This window comes from Sceloporus occidentalis, unplaced genomic scaffold (assembly GCF_023333645.1).
Source record: "Sceloporus occidentalis isolate IW3139 unplaced genomic scaffold, rSceOcc1.0.p SCAF_127, whole genome shotgun sequence".
NCBI lineage: Eukaryota > Metazoa > Chordata > Lepidosauria > Squamata > Phrynosomatidae > Sceloporus > Sceloporus occidentalis.
The window spans coordinates 2,242,841-2,269,604 of NW_028317107.1; the positions used below are offsets into that span (position 1 = coordinate 2,242,841).

Below are 26,764 nucleotides of genomic sequence, written 5' to 3' on the forward strand. Positions count from 1 at the left end.
GGGAGTCGTTCTCCAACATCTGGTACGTGAACCCAAGGTCGGATGTTTACGCAACAAAACAGACCTGCAAGCCGTTAATCAAAAAACTCGGAAGAGCGGAAGGACAGAGGATGAAAAAAAAAACAAGACAAAGAAGAGCATGTTGCTCATTCTGTCACTATGATCCTTCACGTCAATGTTTCTACCACTGAAAGAATAAACTGATTTAAAATAAACTGTGTGGCCTCAGTCAAACAATTTACATTCCAGCTGGCTGACTTTAGCATAACCTCTCATCCCCGAGCTTTCTACAGCAAGAAGAAGACACGTCACCTGAATATGGAGGACGTACGAACTGGTTGTCAAAACCCAGACTCTCTCAAACTCCCTGCTTCATCCATAGGAGGCGGATTACGTCACAGACGGATCCAGCGTGCTATCGTTTTTATATGAACAATTGGATCAATTGTATTGGACAATACATCCATGCTCCCCTTTCACCATATGCAACACACAAACACACACACTAACACCACATTCTAACGCATGCACATTCTTTTACTGTGCGAGAAGCATGAGACTGTCTTCTGACCAGTTCATATACCATTGTATTACCCAACCCCACTGAGCCTGTCCCTGTTGGTAACTATTTTTGAGAATTCATATAACTGATCAAAAATATCTATTTTTTTCATTTTTAAGGTTTTATGGATATTTCTGTGTATGCTTAAGGGGCATTTAAAGTTATATCGATGACCATATTTTGAGCAACTCCATTCTCCAGGCTCCTATTATTTCACTATTGTGGAATATGAAGTCATCACTAATAAATTACCAATCCCAGGCTCCTGATTGTTTGAAGAACTTTTTGAATATTCTAGGGTTGAAGTCATCGGGTGTAAGCAGAAGGCTTCCTTAATCTTATGTAATATAATGGTTGGCTGCTTCTTCTGGGAATCAAATTTCAACATATGGATCCAAGGTCCTGTAATAATATTATAATAACTTGGAGTGTTACCCAGATGTTCTGTAAGCAACGCAAAGTATAAATTAAATTTAAGTCACAAGTATGGCACCAGCATAAAAAACTCATCGTTGGTTTGTTTTTTTCATAAGTTATTCAATTTAATTGTACCGGTTTGGCACATGGAATATTTCCGTTCTAAGACATGTCCATGGCATCGAAGACCATCAAAAATGGTTCCCACCACCAACTGTTTTGTAGACTTGTAAAAATGTGAGACAAAAATATTTTTCTCCAGAATGTGATGGAATCTGAGCTCGATGGTCTGTGTATCTGGAGTGGTCACCATGGAAAACCCAAGGAAACTTCCTACCGGTTCCAACTTTCTCTAGAATGTTTTTTATTATTAATCATTTATAGAATGCCCTTTTTGTACTGTCACTGTAATACATGGAGTAAATTGTTCAAACTTTGAAAAAAACAAAACACTTTTTAGATAACTCTTGACACCAATGATGGAATCGCCACCTTCGATGAAATAAAGCATGACCGTACCGACTACTTTTTGAGTTGCCATCAACCACTGACCTCTATATAAATAACGTGTAACCCTCGGGAAAAAGTGTCCACAGAAGTTCTACTTCCCATTAATTATATCAAAAACATTATTAAACAAATCAACACCCTGTCACTGGTTATATAGGAATTCAACTCTATAGGATTCTCATGGAAGCTGCCAGGACATTAACGTTGCTACTAGAGCCAGATGTTCAAAAACGCTCTCTTTGGAGAGCCATGTTTGACACTCCACCTTCACATGTCACCTACGTCAGGAATTACTTCATACCCAAAACAGCAGCAGCAATTTCCAACTGAAGGTGCCAAATTCTATCCTTCAAAACTAGGTTATTAACGTTCCTTCAAGTGTCCTTTCTTTCGTATTCTTTTTTCCACAATGTAGGTTGCAGAGAATAATGCTATGGCATAAAACTCCATGAACAAACTCTTTTTTATTATGCTTGATAAATTCTGAATGATGGGCAACCTGAAAGACTACATCAAAATGCTTTGTCACATGTGCAACAGTCCAAGTTCTGCTCTATTACATCATCGGTTTCTTTATTACGCTCTATCCCTGCCATCTATGGTCTAGATAGACCTCGACGTTTAAAATTTGGGCAACACTTTTCTATCTGAATAAAAATCCCGTATTCCATAAATATTATATGTATCTTATAGGTTATTATTTTCTCTTTTGATACGATCATTTGTCTAAATGCAAGTTTCCTCAAGACCATGCGATCTAAGACCACCTATTTAACGTCTTTACGGCTCCTCTGTAGTGTTTGTTTTTCATCGTTGTTGGGTGTGATATGTATAATGTCCTATAAAGAGTCTTCACGAGACATCCAAGGCTGTCTTGTTGGGCTCTCAGTTATTGTCACGTAACAATTCCGAACCATCTAGGGAAGAGTTCCTATGACATGTTTCTTACACCCTGGCAAGCGGCACGGGCGAGATCGAGTCACTTTCCAACCACCAGTCAACAAGGAAGCCAAAGATCGGCATGGGGGAAAATATACTGTCAGGTCTGGCTCGGCAGAGAGTTGTGGTCACTGGGAGAAGACTTGTTCTTGGCTTGCGATGGAGCGTGAAGACATACGCTTAATAGCCTTTCAAAAAGAAATCATATACTGTAAAACAAAATGAAAAACCCCAAAAGTGGTAGAATTCCTGGTGGCTCTTCAGAGTAGGTCATAGTATACTGAATGAAAAGCTTTTTGGAAGCTAAGACTTCAGTAACTTATGCTGAAATTGAGTGGTGGCGATAGAATCTCAGGTTCAATTAGTTTGTTTTTTTTCTAGTTTTGGTCTTAGGATTGCGAGTTTTGTTTTTCAATGAATCATTGAGAATCTTTAGATGGGATAATATACGTAAAATATAAGAACACTTGAAAATATGTGTTTTTCGGTAAATACAGGAGTTTATTCCAGTGCCACGAGGAGAAAAAAACGATAAAAAAGTAAAATTCAAAAGCACTGAAATCATTTTTTTTTTAGTAAAATAATTGCGTTTATGACATTATAAGATGTATTGTTAGGTCTTTGATTTTTTTTTTTTTTTTTTTTTACAATAAATACAATGAGAGGAGACAAAAGGATGTAATAAAATAAAATATTTTTCAGGCGGGCTGAAAGGTTAACAAAAATGTTTTTGTTGGGAGGCAGCACCTGGCAAAGCACCCTGCATTAGATAAAATTACTCGTGCATGGACAAATAATACAAACTTATTACCCAAACAGGTTATCTAAGTTAATAATAGCTGTGAACCCGACAGTAAAAGTAAAAGCCAGAATACCGGAATCTAAAAGCACAGAACCCGAGCCCTGCGGGTATGCTTTTTAAGTTGTCCTGCCCAATTTTAGGTTATTAGAGGTTCAGACAAATGAGACAGTCCCTCCCCGTGAATTGTTTCGGCACAGCAAGGAGAGGCGTATTGCGTTGTAAAAGCTGGAGAAGGAACAGTCTGTATCATTGACAAAATGAATAAGATAAATGCCCGTACCGACAGCTTTCTTCATCTTCCAGGGTTGGTTGGTTGGTAGTCAATTCCTTTAATCTTTGATTCAAAGGATAAATCCTCAAACCGTGCTTTTTTGGCTTTTCTAGACCGACCTTCTCTGTGCCCCCCCCCTTACTTTATGGCACCCATCTCCCACCGAAATGGTAACATGGAGCAAAGGATCCATTAGCCAATATCACTGATGAATTCACCTGTGCTCAATGAAGGGATGTTGTTAGGGGTAACTTCTACAATTGTTAGGGGTAGATTCCACAACTGATGGAGAAGTGGTGATGAATGGAAAGCCGATGGTAGATGGCCTACTGGAAATGTATTAGAGGACAACCTTGGGCCAACGTTGTTTGTGTTGCACCCCATATCAGAATGGCCTGGGTAGTTTACACAACTGATGGAGGAATGGTGATGAATGGAAAGCCTATGGTAGATGGCCTACTGGAAACGTATACCGTATGAACATTAGAGGACAACCTTGGGCCAACGTTGTTTGTGTCGTACCCCATATTGGAATGACCTGGGTAGTTTCCACAGCTAATGGAGAAATGGCGATGGACAGAATGCAGATTCTAGATGGGCTACTTTTTGTACCTTCTGGGCTGATCACTGATGAACATTAGAGGACACCTTTGGTGTAACGTTTTTTGTGCTGAATTTTTTGGGGGTACCCTCTACAATTGATTTAGAAATGATGATGAATGGAAAGCCGATGCTAGATGACCTACTGGAAATGTGTACTTCATGAGCTGAAGAACATCAGGGGGGCAGCTTTGGGCTAATGATTTTTTCTGCCCTATGCCATATCCTTCCACAACTGGTGGAGAAAGATGTAGGGGTGCAAGCAAATATTGGGGTGCTGGTGAAAGAATAGCGAAAAGGACCAGGGTATAGGTAAAGCCTAAAAGATATTCATAAAGGTTTTTTTGGGGGTAAGAAAGTGAGTATAATAATTTGGGTATAGAAACGACAGATGACCCTGATAATTAAGGTGAATTATGATGTGAAAATTTGATTGATGATGTCATCATGGTGAATGATGACTGTGAGCATGTAAAGAATGAGGTCATCAGGTAAGACAATGACACCTATGACATCAGAATGCGAAGAATGTTCGCATCAGGTTAGGGAATAAGATCTTTGCTTCTAACTAATTACTTGAAAATCTGGACGGAGTTAATAATAAAGCTTTTTTTTTTCTCTCCAACCAAACGATTTTAATCAAAATTATTATTTTTCTGCCAAAATATTTGGATTGTACCAACATTTCTCGGTGTTTACACAGCAGTTTGTAGAGCTCTCTGTAATTGGATCCGAAGGACTTTGCCCCTGCGTTTATTGCAGGTCCAGGCATTTTTTTTTTGTAATAAATCTCGGAATAGTAGCGTACGATCATTTTAAGTCCTATCTACGCGTTTTCCGCTCTCCTCCTGGAACGTATCCAGAAAGTGAGAGCGTCCTCTGGACACCGTCGCAGGATATATTTTTTTTGTTCTTCGCAGTCTTTCGTTTGGGAGTTTTAGTTTTTTTGCTGCGTTCTTCTGCACCTAAACTTCTAAATTCCGTCTATTTATTTATTTTTAATGAGCCGCTGTGTTTTCAGACAGTTTCTTATAAATTCATAGTTTCTGCTCCATTAAGTTGGAAAAATAATTCTGTTGAATAAAAGATATTTTTACAATAGCACGTCCTGTCTGGCCCTTTTGAAATTTTTATCAGGAGGTAAAGATATTCAGAATTAAGCCACCTGTATTCAAGCAGGGATTTCAGCTGCAATGTAGCAGTGAGAAAATCACCAATCAGGATGCTCGGATATTATTAAATCAGAGTAGAATATGTAGCATACTTGCCAGGTGTCCCGGGACAGAATGGGGTGGAGCATAAAGTAGGTGGAGTTACGTGGTGCTGTGTGACTCCGCCTACTGTATGCTCCACTATGTATGTTGGTGTCAGTTCCAGACTGCATAACTCTGATAATCTGCCCCTTCACCCCAGGATTGGGGTAAAGGAGCGTCTCACCCTGTGCGGCACCTGCTGGTGCCGTATTATGTCCCAGCATGCATTGCGTCTAGTCGCCGTTTCTCCTGCTGTAAAGACTCAAACCTTAATCAGTAGTTGGTCTCGTCTTAGATTCAGGAGCCGAATGCCTATGCCATGCACGTTTAATACCTTCGCTGTATTACCCTCTACCACCTCTGCTGGGAGTCTGTTCCACTTATCTTCCTTCCATTCCATTGAGTTTTAGATAATAACAAAACCCCAGAACGAGGGTACGGGATAAGTTTATTTCTTGAATTATATTATCTGTCATCATTGGCGTTATCAGGTATAACTAACTAATCGAATTTGCTAGTTAAAAAATAAATAAATAAATAAAAAAACTCCAAAATTCTACATAAATTTATACAATTCAGAAATTAACCAAAACTTTCAAACTTTTCTCTTCACCTTCTGTAAGAATCCCGTAATTTCCAGCCCGTCCAGTCTCGATACAGAATTTTATTAAACATTTCCAAAAAAAACCTGCTGTTTTGTGATAAAGGAGGGAGGCTCATCGGATTTCAGCCGCCGCTGACTTCTCGAAACAACCTGAAGAGCTTTTGGGGAAATTAATTATCTGAGAGAACAAAACGTCTTTCATTCCCCTCTGCAGAGGAGCGAGTCAAGGCAAAGACACCTTCCTCAGCGCAGATTCCTTAAAGACGACGCACCTGGATTCAGGAGGAATTATCACCGTTCTTCGCTTGGGTGGTTTTTAGCGTTTTAGAAGATTTCATTTGTGGTTCGGTGTTGGCCTACAGCTCTCCGTACTCTGCCGCTCCAGAGGAGCGAGGGCGATCCGAGGTTTGTGACCCGGAGAAGGGGCGCTTCGCCCAGAGAGAAACCTGGAAAGTTCCCAGGCATGGTCATTAGGTGGCCACCGGCCTCCAAGAACCAGGGCCACCTATGGAGGAGCCAGGGCCACCTATGGGAATCAAGGGAGGAAAGATGAGCTTCAGGGGAGGAAAGAGGGGCATCAGAAGAAGAAGAAAGAGGGGCATCAGGGGAGGAAAGAAGGGCACAGCGATTTGGAAGAGGAACTGGCACAGCTAAACAGGGACGCTTTGGAGGAATGCAGTCCTATTTCATGGATTTTTTGAGACAGAAGATTGATGGGTTAATTTATAAAAAATTAAAATAACTGGATTTCAGGAGCAAAAGATGAATACAGTCTTTTTTATTTTCACTTTGTTATGCAAGTTCACTTCATATTTCATCATTTTATGAATTCTTGAAAAGCAAAACAAAAGAATCCAGGTCGATATTATGATAAACAAATCACAGGCTATTAAATCACAGCAGAATATTTAGTAAACAGTGAGAATTATTTCCATAAACAAATCTAAATTCATGGCTTTTGTTTCATTTTTATTTTATTTTAAATATGACATTCGCTCTTTGAGATCACATCCATGTGTACACGGCGATGACATCATGAGTGCTTGGCCTGGATTATGATATGTCATAAAGTCTTTAACATAACCCCTTAATGTCCAGGTGCAACAGCGCAGATCTCCATTGACTTTACAGATCCCTGAGCCGGTGAGGGGAGATCAGAGGAGCCCCCCAACTGACCGGTGATCATACCGGCAACTACCGGGCATTGCCAGGAGACTCCGGGTCACCATGTAGATACTCCAGGATCCAAGAGCGGTGTGGGGCTAACACACATCCAGGCACTCACACTAACACACACCAGGACACACACATCCAGACACTAACACACACCCCCAGACACTCATGCAAACACACACCAGGACACACAGATGCAGACACTCACACCAACACACACCAGGACACACAGATACAGAGACTAACACACACCCGGACACACACACCCAGACACTCACGCTAACACAAACACTGAGACACACAGATACAGATACTCACACTTAAACACACCCAGACACACCCATCCAGACACTCACGCTAACACACACATCCAGACACTCACACTAACACATATCCTGACACATACATCCATACACTCAAACTAACACACACCCGGACACACAGATACAGACACTCACACTAACACGCACCTGGACACACACATCCAGACACTCACACTAACACACACCAGGACACACAGATACAGATACTCACACTGACACACACCCAGATACACACATGCAGACACTCACACTAACACACACCCAGGCACACACACATCCAGACACTCACACTAACACACACCCAGGCACACACACATCCAGACACTCACACTAACACACATCCTGACACATACATCCAGACACTCACACTAACACACACCCAGGCACACACATCCAGACACTCACACTAACACACATCCTGACACATACATCCAGACACTCAAACTAACACACACCCAGGCACACACACATCCAGACACTCACACCAACACAAAATGAGAGAGAAACACATGATTACCCAGCATTCTACAAACTGCCCTACTACCCCTCGGATACCCCGCAGCTCACCGGTCAGCGGGACCCGGCTAGCGACCACTAACCCATTTAGAAGACATTTTGATTCCATTAAAATGTTATTTATGATAAACTCCGTAACAGCCTGTATTTTTTTTAACCCTTTATCAGCCAGCGATATATTCGACGCAGCTACTGCTTTAAGCAGGGAAGGGTGGAATCTCTGTACGTGGTATGGAATGTTCCGGAGAGAAGTATGAAATGGGCTGGAATTGTGTTTCTGGCATGTGACACTTTAATTGTTTACTTGTTAACACTAATTCTTAAAGGGACATTTTTTAAGATTGTTTCTGACCCCCCGCCACCCCCCCCTCCTTGTATTTGCCCTTAAATACAGCCCTGTAAATGTCGTAAAATAGTTTTCAGATCAATCCCGAGCCTGTTTGCATTACGTGTTGACTCTTTGTCTCTACGAATTCCTGCCGCTTGTGAAAAAAATAGTGCAGGAAAATTTTCACATACTGGGGAGGAACAATGGAGTCCCTGCGCATGGGAAACCAGCCTCGTGGATTGAGATACGGGGGAAAGGAGTAGTCTGGCCTAGGCCGGCTAAGCCTAGGGTGGAGGATCCAGGGGCCAATCTTCCCTATTGGGCGATCAGGCCCCCTGTGGATCGGGTAAAATGGAGATCACTTATCTGTGCGTCTTTAAAAGGCAGAGCATCTGGATATGACATCATATCCTGGCGCCCGTAGTAAGGACGATGGCACCGATGGCGCTGCCCAGGGTTAGGTCACAGAGACATACGCCACTGCGTCTGGGGGCATTTTCTCCTTTATTTATAACTCCAATGTTGCTTCTTTTTACATATAACCCAGAGATAGCGGTGAAATGTGCCACATTTGTTTTAGGGGGTGTGGTTAGAGGTGTGGCTGGAGGCAGGGCTTTACCAGGACTTTTTGTGTGACTTTTTTGGCCTGTTGGTAGGTATTAATATAATAATATTGCTTTAGAAGAAGCATAATGGGTTTTATTTACCCCGTTTAAGTTATAAAGCTGTTTCCTGCTGTTTCTATACACATTATCGGGGGTTTTAGGGCCGTAGAACCCTGCGATCCCCTCATACCCAGCAACCATTCTGACCTCCTAGAAAAGAGGGGCATCAGGGGAGGAAAGAGGGGCATCCGGGGAGGGTGAGATTTGGGGCCCAAATAGAGACTGTCAAAACTAAACAGGGACACTTAGGACTACAATTCTTTGTTGGTTGATGTGTTTATGGATATCAGATGGTTTCTAGAGCCGTCAGCTGCAGATGACGCCTTTTATGGGGCCAACACAGAAAAATGATGAAAAGTCGCATTAGCTTTCAGGACCTCAGAGGTCTCCTCTTCAGAATGAAGCCGTTTGAACGTTTTTTTTGATGCCAAGTAGTTTTTTTTCTGCTGACCGCTCGCCAGAATCACCTACAAGCAGGAATCCCCGTTTCAATGGATCGTTTCAGAAACGTGGCTTCATTCAGAAAACCCGGCCAAAAACGCCATGTTTGGGTAAAGCTTGTAAGCAATAAAAAAAATCCTAAATGAATATATCCGAGGCTGGAAATATCCGCCAAAAAACCCCCTTTGCTATGTACCATAAAAGATTGCGTGTTCTCATGTATGTATAAAAAGTCCCGTGTTCAGGAGCCGTATGTCTATCCCGTGCATGTTTAAACTCCCTCGCTGTATTGGCCTCTACCACTTCTGCTGAGAGGCTGTTCCACTTATCTACCACCCTCTCACTAAACCTTCCTTCCATTCCATCTCTACAAAGCGATTGTATCAGACCATGCCTTTGGTTTCTATGGCAACAGGACAGAATCGGAGCGAAACCTTGCAAGAATTTCTACGCAATGCAGCTTATGTATTAAAAAGACAATCTGGTTGCCATGGTGATAAGAACACTATTTTGACTTTTGCTCCAGAATCCCAATGTCTTTCTTCTGCGTGACTTTTCTGGATCACTCCGTGACCTTTTGACATTAGGCTCCCGCTCCCATTCGTGAGACGTGTCCGCGCATGTCCTAAGGCGATAACCGAGCGAAAAATACAATGTTTTTAGAGTTTGGACGCCCGGAGTAAGAAAAATATATTATTGTATGGAAACAAGTAAGGAATTTTACCTGCGCCTGGGCTGCAGAGCTAACACTTCACATCACCCCTGGTATTATACTAGTATTAGATAACATGAGCTCTATATAAAGAATGCATTTTATACTCAGACACTCTTAAAACTGTGCTTTACTGAGAGGGTGGTCGATAAGTGGAACAGCCTCCCAGCAGAAGTGGTAGGGGCTAATAAAGTGAGGGGATTTAAACATGCATGGGATAGACATACGGCTCCTGAATCTAAGATGAGACCAATTGACTGATTAAGGTTTAAGTCTTTACTGCAGGAGAAACAGGCAGACCAGACGGGCCAAATTGGGGCCGATCCGCCGGCAAATTTTACCATAAGAACTTTTTGTAGAGCATCTGCCGTTTCCCGGACCTCCCAGCCACATCTTTTATTGTCATCTCTTCTTCCCAAGATAGGACTGCAGTGACATGTGACTCGACTCATCTAACGATTCTACGCAGCCCGGGGTATTTTCAGCTCTCCCTATATATATATATATTTAGTGAGAATCTTTCCATACATTCGGGTTTCCTCTTTATTTAACCACATGGTGCCTGCTGCGCTGCTCCTTAACACCTCCCTGCCACACACACATTTTCTCTCCCAGTCTCTTCCAAACTTTTTTTTAAACACAAACTTTCCTCCCTCCTCCTCCTCCTCCTCCTCCCCCTCTTCGCCCTCCTCTCCCTCTCTCCCCCTTTTCCTGATCCCATTGAAAGGAGGCAGAGCTTCCAGCATTTCAAGTCCTGATTTGCTGCCCCTCTCAGGGTCTGACAGTCCCTACATTCCCCTAAAAAGGTTTCGCACTCCCCAGTCAGTCGACAAGGGGGTATCACTTCTCAAGACAACCCCAGTAGGACCAGACCAGAGAGAGAGAAGAAAGGGGGACAGGAGGAGAGGAAAAAAAAAAGATCAGAAGGACCTGGGGGTTTGCAAAACATACCAAAAAAAAAATCCAACCCAGAACATATCTAATCCTGAAAATACGTCCCAAAAACACAAACTAATGGCTTTATAAAGATTGAAGTTCTGTTGGGGGTCTTTGCCCTATCTTTGAAACCTTGTTGCATTCCAAGAACTAAGTTGGAGACCCCCTAAAGTAGAAGAATTGGCCCCCCACGGTGGAGGACCTAACGACCATGGATTCTCACATACGATGGAAAAGGAGAAATTGGATAAAAGACTGGTCCCTCCTTATAGCATTATCCCTCTGTATATGTTCTCAGTGCCATGCAGGTAAGGACTCTTAACCTTAAGTTGTCTGGATCCAAATCTTCTTCTTTTCTGCTTAAAAACTTTGATATCACCTTCTAACCCACTTGGGCGACCACCAGACGTCTTTGCAACTTTTTTTTCCTTCCAGCAAAACTTTTTGGCTGCTTGCGGGACCCTGGTTCTCATCTATCAGGGGCCCTTTTAAGGGACAAAACAGGCTTTTTTCACATTCTTCACTATTCGCCAGGACTGCATGAAACCTCAAATATTCTGATTTTTATATAAAAAAAAAAATTCTTGCATGATTTCTTAACATTGCACTTTTTTATTACATTTTTTTTAAAAAAAAACATGTTTTATATGCAACATCTAGGGATTCCACAAAAAGTTTAAGACATGAAATCTTAGAACTCCTTCTATTCCAACTTGGAATCTTGCAAACTTTTTTTTTGTGAATGTGGAACTTGCTCCACCTATAGCAATTTTCAAGAATTACTGCAAATAATTGCCATTTTCTCTTCTGTAACCAGTTTACTGGGGGGGGGGGGGGGACACATAAAAATTATATTTTCTAAGTTTCTAAGAAGAGTGATTTTATCTATTTAATGCAATATGTGTTACTACAGGATATCTGAAACATTGTCAAAGAGGACAATATGTATAAAGGATTGCAACAATTGTTATGAAACAATTTATGTTTGGCCCAAAAAACTGCAGATTTGGGCAAAATTTGTTTTGCATGCTAGACTTTTTATGGTAATTGTGGATCTAGACACTGAGTTGTAATAAGGACAAAATCTAATTAAAAATTTTACATTTTGGGTCTGTGATATAGTGCCAACAAGGTAAATGGGTGTGTTCCTGCTGTGTAGAAAAACAATACACACTATCAGCCACTAGGTGGCAGCACATAGTACACTGGGAGGCTTATAGCGATAAGGATTCTACATGATGATGTCATTAGTACCTTCATTAGTAGAAAAACACTGTTTTCCGATTTTCAGCGCAATTTTTTATTAAGAATAATAGAATTTTGAAAAAATCTCAATGTTTTAAAGAAAATACTATCTGTTTTCAAAATATTTTCTGTGTTATCATTATCGGTTCATTTATGCATTTATACCATTGTCGGCCACATCGTACTGTGAGGTTAGGATGAAGAGTCTGTTGGTTTCCATGGTAATTTATACAAATTGGAAGTTTACCCCATAAATCCCGGTTTATAGATAGCCCTGCTGTAATGGCATAGTAGAAATGGGGTTATAAAATTGTGCTGTGTTGAAGCTATGACTGTAAAACCAGCAAGGAGGGTAAAATTCCAGGTGTGCAATGGGCTCTCCAGATGTTGTAACATAGTATCCGCCAACAGACATGTGTTTTAGAACTTTCCATGGTTGTTTGCGTTGAAGTCATTCCACGTTTCCGTATTTGACAGTCGTTAGGATTCGCCCGCTGAGAGGGTGATGGTGGAAAGCAGATGTCGAGTAGATTTGGGCAGATGTAGAATCTCGACTAGGCAGGATTTCTTGAGCATTCAAGAAATCAGGAAGTGTAGAGTGCGACAGCAAATGCTTTCCCCCAGGTTATATTAAAAGATCACTTAAAAGATCTAACATTCTAGCCAGGTATGGAAACGCAGGACTGGGGAATCGAAAACGCCCCACAATTAGATTATCTATTTTACTAATTGTCATCCAAAAGCAGCATTCGACTTACTGGGGTAAAGGCCTGATCGCTACTTAAAAAAAACCCTAACAATGTAGAATTTAGTTTTTTTTCTTATTTTGACTCTATTTGAAACATCTATTCAAAGAATGAAATAAAATATAATGTTTTATACACATAGCTGTGGATAATATTGTTGGTCATAGAAACCTAGAATTTGCCAGCAGATCGGCCCCATCCGGCCCCCGTCTAGTTCCAGTTTCTCATGCTATAAAACCTTCATCAGTCGTTGGTCTCGTCTTAGTTTCAGGAGCCGTATGTCTATCCCATGCATGTTTAAATTCCATCACTGTATTACCCTCTACCACTTCTTCTGGGAGGCTGTTCTACTTATCTATCACACTCTCAGTAAAGAAAAACTTCCTTCCATTCCATCTCCACCTCCGGCCCTCTAGTGTTTGATTCTGGTCTCTTGTTGTCACATAAACCCCTCCTGTACTTTATTAAATCCTTTTATGTATTTAAATGTCTCTATCACATCTCCCCTCTCTCTTCTTTGAAGTTTGGGTATAAGGGGGCACAAGGTTTGCATTTGAGTGCCGTAGGGGGGTAATCATCCAGCGTAAGGACTCCACATTCCTATACGTTGGGTTAGTCATGATGGAGAATGGTTATAGTACAAGTGAGATTCTCCAGAGATAGAAATCAGAAGTTGAATTCTTCTCCCCAATTTTTTCTTCTCCTTCTTCTTCTTCTAAGCTCTCCCTGAAGCATCAGATTTCAAAGGGCGGGAGTGAAGGCCCCTCTACAAAGCCTTTCTTCATGTTAAAGTTAGGATTCTTGGTGCTTCTGGCTAATATTTTTTGGTGTTCCAAACTATCCTACTTCACTCTGCCCCGGAATGTGTTATAACTAAAGAATGTCAAACATTTTGACCCCCGGTATAGATGAAATTTGCTCATCAATTCGGATCACCTGTGATCCACACCGTAAGAAGTCTTATCAGATGACAAAATTAGATTATGGAGTCTTAAAGGAAGAACCTGACCCCTCGCCCTGCCAGGGTCTCATTCACGATGTCTTGCATGCTACGTCTCATTCTTCAACAGATACGGTCAAGTTGGCTAACCCAAAAAATTGAGAATACTCATCCTGCTCAAAGGGTTAAAAATATGGAATTTGCCTTGAGGGAATACCCCCTGAGGACTTTCAAACCTTTTGGCAGCAAGTGGCTAACACATGTGTCACAATGTAGACAGATGTTATCATTTATTCACTAACAAGTACCAGTTTGTAACATTATTCTGGATTATATCGAACAGATTCAGAACACATACAGCATCTATACTGTGACTCACACAGAGATGAGAACATATAAGATTATAAATATAATACATAATGAAATATATATATATAATATATGTTAAGGCTAATGTAAATTAGCCTGTAGTTGTGGGAGGGGCTATGGTTATTTAACCATCGCCTCTCCTGCCCACTGCTACGTTTCAGCGTCTGACGTTGCCCGCCCTTGCCCCCCCTCGCTATTCATTTCCTTCCTTTTATTTCCTCTTTTTCTCCTCTATCCTTTCTTTCATTTCTTTTACGGGGTGGCCCTCTATAGGCCTACCTGGTACGTCGGTCATGGCACACCTCAGACCGAATAGACCCTCTCTTGGTCTTTGCGTCTCCGTTCCACTAATCCTATGCGGTTGCCCCTAACACAAATAATAGAATATAATGGCACTCTATATCAGACAATAAATTATATATATATATATATATAATACATTGTGACACAAATATTTATTAGGATTTAAAAAAAAAAAAAATTATAGAGTAGAAAAATATTTTAGCACCTATGCATCCCTGGTTAAATATTTTAATTAGCGCCAACCCTTTTTTTTTTACAGAACAAACAAGATTTTTATATATTTTTATTTTATTATTTATTATTAGATTTTTATTAATTGTATTAAGCACTGAATTCCAGTTATACTTGAATGTTTTGCTTTTTATTCTCAATATAACCTAGTTTGGAGTTGTAACTGTTACGCGATGGATTCAAAAGAGATCTGGTTTTATAGGGGATCTGTCAGATGTCAGTATAGCCAATGAGTATTCGGCATTAGGAAAGGATGCTTTAAATCTCTGCTGCCGTCTATAGGTGAGTTATGGAAGTACAGTTCCTACCTTCTACCATCGACCTACATGGTAGAAGGTCTATGGCAAGGGTGTCCAACCTGCGGCCCTCCAGTTGCTGCAGGACTACATCTCCCATACTCCTCAGCCAGCCCCTTAGCTGAAAGAGCATTATGGGAGATAGAGTCCTGCAGCATCTGTCTGGTTGGACACCCTTGGTCTATGGAGACAGCTACTGAAATGTGTCTCCCTATGAAATGATGTCAGTGATGTAGCGATACCAGCCTTAAGCTTGAGTCATTCGCTCATTTTGAGATAAATCAGTTGCCAATCCTGATTTTTCAATATTATTCCTTTCTATCCATATACTAAAACATCCGTTCCTCTTGCCTTAAAAGGTTAAAAATTAATATATGGGATGCTTCACCCCTTTCATAGTTCAGAATCGAACCTTAGATCATCCATTGATTGGAACCATTGTTTTAGGGTACATCGGAACCCCAGTGAATTCTAGTAACTGGTAGACCTTCCATATGTAGAACGAGTTTGGCAAGAGGGAGGCTCTCTTTGTGTGCTTTTTTTTATAAGGAGAAATCAAAAACGTTACTTTTACTAAACATACGAAGACATATGTATCTTCTTCAAGGGTTTCGATGTGTTAACTGAGTGTTCCTATAGACCAGGACTAGTGCCAGTTCGTTGGATTTCTCATTTTGTGGTCCTTTTATCACGTTTCAAGTTCACAGCTTGTTTCCTGTTGAGGAAGTTGAAGGCGAGGTAGCCATAAAGGAAGGAACTTGAAGGCTCTAAGGCCAGCATCATGTGGAAGTGATTAGTGAAATGTATCTGAAACGTGACAGCGTAGCAATAAACACAGTTATTTATGACATCTTTAGAGCAAGCCCTGCAGAGATGCTCTTATCACGTCTCTTTGATTCTTGACTGGTCTCATATGTTTGGCCTGGCCTGTGAGGACCTCATCCCAGCGCTGGGCAGGAAGCAAAATTCATTATCCATGGGGGTCCATGGATAATTGTGATGGACCTGATCTTCCAAGAACTCCTGCATTATGGTTTCCTCTCATCGTTACACCGCCACAATTTCTGGAGAAGGATGTTTATTGTCTTGGTGCAAGAGAAACCAACATAGTGGATAGACTGATGGATAAAAAGCTTGAGTAGAAACACGTCAATACATTGTATCACATCGACATTTCATTGGCTTTAATAGTGATTGCCATCCTACCTCTTTAAACAGAGTCACCAACTTATCCAAAGCCCATTGGACATAGAAACCTAGAACCTGCCGGCAGATCGGCCCCCATCCGGCCCCCCGTCTAGTCTGCCCGTTTCTCCTGCTGTAAACCTTAATCAGTCGTTGGTCTCGTCTTAGAGTTGAGAGGATCGCTCGGGGATTGCGAATGCTGCCTTGGCCTGTTAAGTGGGGCGAGGCGATTCACAATTGAAGATATCCCGTTTGTCTATTTTTCACTATTTGTAAACAATTTTTATTTATTTAAAACCTTTATTTTAAATTATTTACAAACATGTCTTTTAAGTTCATATCTGAGGTTCTAACAACTGGAAGCAGTGACATAAATTGGTAATCTCTTTTGAACTTGGCTTCTCTGTGGGAAACCTGGAAGAATATAAACTAATATTGTAAGGTTTTTTAACTTTACAGAGAGGGTGGTGGATAAGTGGAAGTGCCTCCCAGCAGAAGTGGTAGAGGGTAATACAGTGAGGGGATTAAACATGCATGGGATAGACAGACGGCTCCTGAATCTAAGACGAGACCAACGACTGATTAAGGTTTGCATCTTTACAGCAGGAGAAACGGGCGACTAGACGGGGGCCGGATAGGGCCGATCTGCAAGCAAGTTCTAGGTTTCTGTGTATTTTTATAGTTACATAGTGAGGTTATAAAGTAACAAAAGTCAATTGAGTTCATCCATAGGTCATCGAGTCCGTCTGTGATTAAAACCTCATTAGCATTGCCATAAAGCATCAGCTCAGTGCGGTGTTGGAGCCGGGAAAGTCACCCAAAATATCACATGACTGACAGCAACGGCGGCCCCAGGACTGCAGATAAAGGGAGTTTATTGGAACAAAATGAAAGAAACCAGGTTTTTGTCACCCAACGACATTACTGTATACAGCGCTGGGGGTTATATTACTGTATACAGCGCTGGGGGGGTTATATTACTGTATACAGTGCTGGGGGTTATATTACTGTATACAGCGCTGGGGGTTATATTACTGTATACAGCACTGGGGGGGTTATATTACTGTATACAGCGCTGGGGGGGTTATATTACTGTATACAGTGCTGGGGGTTATATTACTGTATACAGCGCTGGGGGGTTATATTACTGTATACAGCGCTGGGGGTTATATTACTGTATACAGCGCTGGGGGTTATATTACTATATACAGCGTTGGGGGGTTATATTACTGTATACAGCGCTGGGGGGTTATATTACTGTATACAGTGCTGGGGGCTTTATTACTGTATATAGCCCTGGGGGTTTGCTGTATGCAGTGTTGGGGTTTATGCTCATGGAGGGAAATACATCATTTTCCCATAGGAATGAATCGAGCGGAATGTGACATGGTTATTTGCGTAGACCTCAGTATGTTTTTTTGACTTCCCAATCCCTTATCATTAATCGTTAATTCTTTATCAGCTTTTAGGACCCTCAAACAAGTCAGAGATATCTGAGAACAGCCATCATTTAAACGTAACATTCGCACTCGGCTAATGAGTGTCACATCATAAAATCGTGGGACCCTCCAAGCTTTGGAGCTGTTTTTAATTGCATAGGAAGGGGGCACTTTTGACCTCTGTGTTTGGCTTTCGATCTGAAGAAGGGGGTAGCAGACCCTGGGAGCTGATCCATACATCATATATATATATAAATATATATATATATACCCCCTTGGCAGGTCACCCTGCCTGTTCGCCTGTATAGCTGTGAGCCTCTCCGATCCCCAGAGGACATCTGCCCCAAATTAGAGGCTGGCCTGTGATCGAGGAGGAGGCAGATAGGCAGCTGGTATTTTTAATTATTGTTTTATATAGCTCCATCATATTCCGTAGCGCTGTACAATGGGTAGACAGGACATAACATGTAGTATATAACACAAAAATTTGACTTACAGAAACAACTCCCCGGCTCGGCATTTCCGCCAGGCACCGGCCAACTTACACCAACGGAATATCTGCTTTAAATTATATCAGTAGCTTCATATACATCTGTAGATATTTAGGGTCCTTCTGTAAAAGCAAATCAAGATATAAAAAGAAGTCTGTTTTGGTGTATAATTTGCACGTATATATATATATATATATATATATATATATATATATATATATATATATATATATAATATATAATATATAATATCCTGATGTATACACCAGATCGGAGAACCCTTGAATTATGTGAATAGCCTCTCCCTAGATAAGGTCTTGTATCTGGTGCAACTCTTTCTTCTCCGTGTTGTGCTGTCTGAGTGTCTGACAAATGCGGGTCCAAACATGACACACGACAGCTGCCGCACACGGACTCCATAAAGCGACCTATTTGTAGAAAGTTTTTGTCTTCATTTAGAACACGAGGGGTTATTTGTGTATCTGCCACCCCGCGTGGGGGCTGTATCTATGTACACGGGGGACTAAAACCCTGGAACCGCCAGGATTAAAGCTCTCGGTTCCCATGTCTGATCGTCAACCGATCAATTATTTTAGTTGACCTGAAAACCCCATTTATGGGATGGCTCCTCAAGGACCGTCTTAAGCTCTTTAATGAAAATTCTTTAATATACTGATATTATGAGAACGCTAGCAAATTGTCCTAAAGGCAACCCATACTTTCCAAGTGTCACTGTGTTGGGGAGACAGTCCCTCATTGGGCCCTAAATTCCTCTTTCGTTCCTGACATTGAGCTTCATAGGGAGAGGGAGGGGACCTTGGTCTCTGCAATGCTTTATCTAGTAACTTAATGGAAGACACGTGAACTCAAGCTCCATTAAACCCACAATGGAAGAGTTACTGTAATTGGTGATTATCGACATGCTGTAATGCATTACAGAAGCATAAAAATGCAACGTGTTTGGTTGCCTGAAGACTTGGACAATCAATAATGTCGTGCGTATCTGTAGATGTGACACTTGAAATTAACCACGAATATTGAACTTGTCTGGAATGATTTTTTTCTTCTTCATTCTCCATGAATTAACTTTGAAAACTTCTTGGCTTCACATCAATCTGCTCTTGGCTCTTCTCTATTTTCATCCCAAAAGCTCAACAATAATTCTAGTTAGGATGGACCTGTCCTCTTTCTTTAATCCTTTCACCAGCTTGAGTATCGGAATTATATTTTTAGGACTTTCTTTCTTATAAGTAACTATATTCTCTGGGACCCAAACCAGTAGATACCTACGCAGGTGGTTTCCGGGGGAAGGTCCCACAGCTTTTGAAGAAATCAATGAAATGTATCTATTTTTGTTTCTTTGTATTCAAAAGTACAAATGAAGAACCATTTACTGGGGGTCTCTTTATTCCCTGGTGCCTTCAGGTCTAAATTAAAACATTTGTCCGACAGCATAAGAATTAATGGGACAACCATATCTTGCGCTGAAGGAACTTCAACTCCTAGAGATATCATTATTTAGGCTGGAAAGTGTCTGGAGAGTCTGGATGTTTCTCTATCCTTACAGTTCCATGGAAAACCTTCATTGTTCCAAGAGAGCTCATACATTTGGAATACTACTGTATTTTGCACAGATCTTTGGGTTCCATGTAGAACCTTGGTTGATATTTGTAGCTTCTTCTCTCTCACATTACTCCCGGTAGCCCAGAAGTTCTTGCTATGCTAAATTATTAACTTTTTTTTTTTTTTTTAAAGAAAAGAAGAAAAAAAAAAATTACGCCAAAGCAGACTTTTGACATTGCTTCAGTTGCACCCTGGAGGTAATCAGATAAGAGGAAAGAATGTGATTAAGTGTTTGATTAATGCTTTTCATATATAAAAAGGGGATCTGGAAAGCTTGCAGGAGAGAGAACGCTGCTACTTCAAGGAGGTTTGGCATCTGAAGGAGGACAACGTTCCTGATAAATACATTTTTTGTTCTATGAAAGAAGTCTTAGAGAACTTACTTAGTTTAGTGTTTTTGTACTTTATTAGGAAATCCATTGATATGCTTAGATATTCCAGCGCCTGGCAGAGGTTTGGAGAACGGAGTGGCTTGTCAGGTTTGGAGCTGACCTGGTCTTCTTTTGGTGCCTGAGGAGATGTGCATCCCCTTCGGTTCTACGTAAAGTGGTTAGGATTAGCGTTGCCAGATGCTTCAGTACTTTCTTAAAAATTTATGAGATTAGGAGGTGACAGTCGGGAATGCCTCGTCAAAGGGCCACGTTTTGACTGTAGGGTTGTCTTCCATTGTCCTGAAAGGTAGAGGGAGGGCGTTCCAGAGCCACCTACCGAGTCCTAAATTCTAAGATGCTATTTTGGCTTCCATACCAATTTCTTCATCGGTTTGTAACCACTCCTCTACAAAAGCAACTGTACCCCTTGAGAACTTTGCTTGCCCCAGGGTGTAGGCGATTCCATACACTATAGATTGAACATTCCGCTTGTCTTCTCCAACAATGCGGAATTGTATTACCCACCAGACTCGTGAAATTGTTTACCTGGATTACGTGCCACTTGTTCTAAACAGTAAGACTTCTTGTCGGGGACCATGTTTCAGACTGTGTCTTAATGGCCATCCAAATCCAATGAGTTCAAGAAAACGTGAAGGAGCGGATGCCGAGAATGCGAACAATTCTGTAATTCCGTCTGAAATACTTTCTGATTATTAACATGGATTCCGTGACACCTTTTTGTGTTATTTCGATACCTGAAACGCTACCTAATTGCAGAGGTTTTCTAGAGATGTCTGGCAGACTGTCCTTGAGTCGATCAACACTGTGTGTTTTTTTTAAGTGGCGATTCAAGGCAGAACTCAACGGCTTGTCTCGTTTTTTCCATTTAGTCATTCGTAAGATATACCCGTTCAGCCCAGCCAGGCTGTAGGTCATGTCTGGGAAATTTCATTTCAACCCAAACAGAAATGAGACACTTAAAAAAAAAAAAAACCTTTGTATTATCTGGGCTCTCAGATGGTGAAGAGCCGACGATTGCGTGGGCAGGAGAGACCCCACCGGGGACCCTTTACATTCCTGAGTTATGAGCGAAGGAGTAGATATGCTGCAGGACAGGCACCAAGCGGTTACGTTACTCAGTAACGAGAGATTTCTTGGTGTTAACAGACACATTTATTCCGCTTAATGTCTGTGTTTTCTGTAATTCTCTTTTTGTGGATGGAGATACTTGTATCTCTACTGAATCCATTAAGAGCCTCGTCTGTCGTGACCTCACAGGAAGGTTCTAGTTCCCCGTTTATCCATCAGGTGCCTCTGGAAATGTATATTATTATAATACTTAGAGGAATTACCAGCCACACAATCGCACGTGTTGTTGTTTTTTTGATGTTAAATAAATACCTCTTAGGTCTTAAGTCATTCGTGGCGGGATAGACTCAAACAGAAGATGGTTATCAGGGTTCTCACCGCCAAATTTCCAGTCCGTTAACTCTGTTTAGAATTTGGAGCACTTGACATGTGCTGGTTGGTGTTACTTGGGGTTACGTCACGGTGTTAATTCAATTCTGGAATACGACACAAATGATATATCTAACCCTACAAGGGCCTTTTCCTAGAAGCAGGAGTTTTGGCTGCTTTCACCCCTTTCCCTTCCCTCCTTTCCTTTCCTCTTTTTTCCCTTCTCTTCTCTTCCGTTACCTTTTTTCCCTTCCATCTTTTCAATTCCCTTCACTTTCCTCCTTCACCATACCTTCTTTCTTCATCCCTTCCTTCTCTTCCTTCTCCTCCCCTGCTATCCCTTTCTTTCTCTTCCTTTACCTTACCGTTAGCATCCCTTCCCTTCTTTCCTTTTCTCCTCCTCCCCTTCTTTTTCTCTCTCCCTTCATTTCCCTCCTATTCCTTCAGTTTTTCTCATTCTTTCCTTTCTTCCTTTCATTCCCTCGCCTTTCTCTCATTCCTCCTTTCCTTCCCTCCCTAGATCATACCTTCTTTTACCCCTCTCTTTTCTCCTCCAAGAAATTTATTTGAGAAATCATTAACGCAGCATAAAGTCTTGTATGTACCGGCCAGGTAGGAATCGTTGACTTGTCCACCGTGAGGAAGCTCTTCTTATCTCCTACCCCCCATCTGTGACTCTACAGCTGGCAATAATCTGTAATTAACGGTAACTTATCTTATCTAAAGAACTCTGCAATTTACTAAACAGTGGTAATGCCTTTAGTGCTTTACACCGGCTCATAAAAATAATCCACTTACATTTTATGGCTCTCTGCTTTCTGGAAAGACTGCGTTATTAGAGCAATTAGGTGCCGGCATCTTGTTCTGGACCTACAATAGCTGCGCTCGAGAGGGCTTTACTCTTCGCAAGTGATAACTTGTAACTCGTCGGTATAAAGCAGATACGGGGCGATGGGGAGCGCTCGGTGATTGTGCCCTCCGGCGTTACCGCCTCGAAACAAAACCAGCAGCAGCTCTGTGGGTTTTACAAGTTTTTATTATTTTTCGGCCGTTGCCTCTCAGCTTCCGCAGACACCCCCCCCCACGGTCAGCGGTGATTGCGTAACACCATGCGCGGAGAACGAAAAAACGCAAACAAAGCATTCCCAAAGCAAACTTTAAAGAGAAAAAAAACTATTTCCAACGTAGACTCCAATGGGTCATGATTTAGTAAACAATTTTTTTTATCCCTCGTTAATCTGTAGGGTGGGGAGTTTTCGTTTTTTAAATCTCTTAAAACTCAATTCATCAGATAATGTAACACTTCTCTGTGTTGGAACTTGAGAAAACATATTTGTTAAGTGTTAAGTGATGAGTCCCTTTATTAAATAATGTGACCCCTCCAAGGCACTGCGGAAGGCATTAGTCTAATCATGCACGCTTGCGGTGTCTGGGCCGCGTGTTATTAGATACTCATTAGATAGCGATGGCTGTGGAGACAGGCCACGAGCTGAATGTCTTATGTTGCAGGGTCTACTGTTCTGCATAAGGGGGTGTTTAAAGGAACAGGATGCCATTTTTTTAGATTTATTTATTGTAAAACATGGACCGAAACACCAGCCCCAGCGGTAGATCAGGACCTGCCGTGTGCGGCCGCCACCTGGAAATCCATTGCTGCGAGAGGATAAAAATTTAACATGTGGCCATACATATCCAGCCGGCGGCTGTTGGCCATAAAGCCCCTGGGTCCATTAGCCCTGTAAACGTCTGTCCCTTTAAGGAACCCCTGGTATACCATGCTGCTGGTTTTTTGCAATAAAATTATACTTTTTTGGAACAGACAATATTTTTCCTCCATCAGCTCTAGTCCTATAAATGATTATTAATTACAAATAATTAGCAGTTGGCCGTGTTCCTTCTGGAGCTACCTAGCCAACAGCGGATTGTTTCCCTTCCGCAGTTTACAATGCCCTCTTTAGAAGACGATGACTCTATGATAGGGGGCAGAACAATCGTAGAAACTTAAACCAGCCCCCCCCATGCTTCGCCTCCTCCTTTTCTGACCCTCTTGGCTATGATCCTGAACCCCCCCCCCCATAGTCCCTGGTCTTGCGTTGTTTTAATATAATACAGTCTTCTGTTGACGGTGGGAATTATTGCTTTTGCGATCCCTGAGGGGATAAAGTGATTCATTACTGAAGTATCCGCCTCGTAATCCAGACTTGGTTTGGCTTTTACAAAGACCCAGGCTGTTACCGAGTGAACGTCTGCGGTATATTCCAGGGTATATCGCTTATATCTGCCAAAAAAAAGGTCTTTCATGACTTAGCCAAAGATCGCTATCAGAGGTAGCCCAACTGCGCATGTGCAACTTCTCTTAATCATAACGTCACATAATAATCCGCAACAAAGTATCTTAAGGTGCATTGTGGGTAACGCCACTACGCCCCCTGCTGGGCGATCTAAAGACCCAGTGAGCTGTTGATAGGGGTATTCACCTCCGTACCCAGGGGTAACACCGAGCCATGAGTCAAAAAGTCAAAAAGTTAATTTTTTCAAGAATTAAATGGTTACAATTTACCCCAAATATCGCAATTACCCAAAAATGGCAGATTCTTTTTAAACTTTTCCCAAATAAAACAGAACAAAATGTCTTCCATAAAAAAAAAAATCAGGGTAACAAATAGCCCCCACCCCACCTGTACCTTTATTTTAATTGCCCCTTAGAGAGTTGCGGAAGTTTGGTTTGTTAGAGACTCCGGTACCTTTGGGCTCTCGAGTCCTTCGTCAGGGGGCACAACCTTCTCTAAGCAAATAGATTTAGACCAACGACCTGCTTCTGTGTCACCCCGAACTGCTAACAAATGCACCCCCAGGGGGCAAGAAGAAAAACAGATTGAAACCCTGGTCTTTGAACAACTGAAATCGGAAGCAGGTCTGTCTCGAAACTGCTGAGTACGCAACGCTCTCTCTGGGCTGGCGGCTCTTCTCCAGCGGACCTCTGGTGTCTGTACGATGGACAACCGGACGCTCATTAATATCAGTCTACTGTTTTGCCCAATTTTCCCATTTCTTACAAAAATTACATTTGTTATGTGACATTTTTCTTGTCTTTGCGGGGAGAGGACACGGTTTAGGAATTGGTTCTGACAGATTGGCTGAGGTTCGTAGATCCAGAACTGTTTATGACCTGAGTAGAGTCTGCGACATTGTGATGTTATGATGTGTTTTGTCTATAGAACATCCCTCTTGTGCAAGGGCCTCATTTAGCGTTGTCGTGACTGTCCTTTTTAAGTTCGGGACTGTTTGTAGCTATGTGTCTTTGGATAGTTGGAATGGATGGAGCTACCGAGTAGACGTTATATACTTTTGGGTAGAGTCATCTCTTTAGAAGATGAGAAATAATCTAAAGGAGGTTTGGGTAAGGTTAGGGGGTAGAGGGTACTTCTGGAACCGGTGAGCTTGGAGGGGCAATTAATGTCGGTTCTTGGGGGCTGGTGTTATAAAGATGTGTGACAGGTAGCAGGATCACGCTCATCGTTGGCGCTGTTTCAGTTTCTTGTGGGAAGGCCCTCTGCTCTGCGGAGTCCCGCGGGGAATGTCTTGGATGGATGCCCCATCGCTGGAAAGTCCATTAACGGACCGGTGACTGCAGAGGACAGCGTGTGCCGAGATCGCTAATCCACATGGTATTCACTAAGCTCACATAATAAAGGAAGGGATAGACCTCGCCCCAAACGCCATTATACCCAATATTTATAATCAGAGACGGTTCTGAGTGCAATTCAGGCGACACATTAGGGGTTAGAAGCGTTTCCCACTATGTTCCGTGGCTTCTGCTCATAATTTGTAGAAACTGACCTGAGCTGCTGTTTCTATACACATTATGGGGGCTTTTAGGGCTGTAGAACCCTGCGATCCCCTCATACCCAGCAAACATTCTGACCTCCTAGAAAAGAGGGGCATCAGGGGAGGAGAGAGGGGCATCAGGGGCATTCATAAATCTAGCGACTTTCCAGCTAGAACCATAACTTTAGCATCGTAGGTTTTATCTGTTTGGATGAACTGGATTATTGACGAGAATTTCTGAGATTACCTGGGGCTAAAAAAAAGATGATATTATTCATATCATGCCCTTAATTTGAAGTTGGCACATATCGTTGGAATATTCTGGCATTTTCTTTAAAGAAGTTTGTGTTAAAAGACGTCTCGGAGATAACGCCTGCGGCAGGAATCAGCCGCTGAGTTAAGAACCGAGGATTGTCTTCATCCTTTCCTCTTCCTCGTGTTGTCTTTATCACCGGCTGTCTTCTCGTTGTTATGTTTACAGCTCACGTCTTGTTTTCATGTTGATCCTTAAGCTCTCCCCTCGCTGTTTTTTGCTGCCGTAATGCTTGGCAGATCACAGGACATCTGATCCTCCGGGGCACGCCAGGTCCCAACGGCGGAGATCAAATATGCTCTTTTTTTATAGACTGCTATGGCTCCTGGCCGTCTGCCACCAGGACACCCCTTTTGACGAAAGCAGCTTGCATGGGAATCCTAGGCAAAGCCTAGAAAGTGAGCGGGTGGCGCACGCATGGAATAGCCTTCCAGCAGAAGTGGGGGAGATTAATCCGGTCGGGGCATTTAAGCCTGCATGGGATAGGCTGTCCTAAACCAAGGACCAAGTAAGGCTTGAGCCCTTACAGAAGGTCGAAAAATAGGCAGACTGGACCGGCCAAAAACTATCTCAAGCAGCGCCTGGGGCACCTGCCCCTCTTGCCCTATGGACGTTACGGCCCCGATGCTTAGTTCACAGATTACCCCCAAGGTGCACCTAATCCATCAGCGTTTTAAGCGAATTGGCTGATCGCTGATTGTTAAATTACAGAATCAGTCATCGTGTCAGCACATAATGAAGTGAGCCTTCAAGTTGAACGCAATTCCAAGAATTCAGATACACCAAGTTTTATTTAATTAATGGCAACCTGACCTAATGGAAAATGAAATCCCTGTTTTTTTTAATTCAATCTTTGAAAATAATTATGATTGAT

The 26,764-nt window shown here is 41.9% G+C and overlaps 1 protein-coding gene across 1 annotated transcript in view; it reads left to right on the forward strand.

Annotated features, from left to right (window-relative positions):
* Positions 1-4,548: 4,548 nt before the first annotated feature.
* LOC149281839 (collagen alpha-1(V) chain-like) overlaps positions 4,549-26,764 on the forward strand; it is an 84,416-nt gene continuing 62,200 nt past the window's right edge. Inside the window, exons 1-4 of the mRNA XM_089498984.1 lie at positions 4,549-4,592; positions 5,515-5,608; positions 7,057-7,101; positions 24,456-24,663. Of these exons, the coding sequence (XP_089355110.1) occupies positions 4,549-4,592; positions 5,515-5,608; positions 7,057-7,101; positions 24,456-24,663 (391 nt within the window). The remainder of the gene's footprint in view (positions 4,593-5,514; positions 5,609-7,056; positions 7,102-24,455; positions 24,664-26,764) is intronic.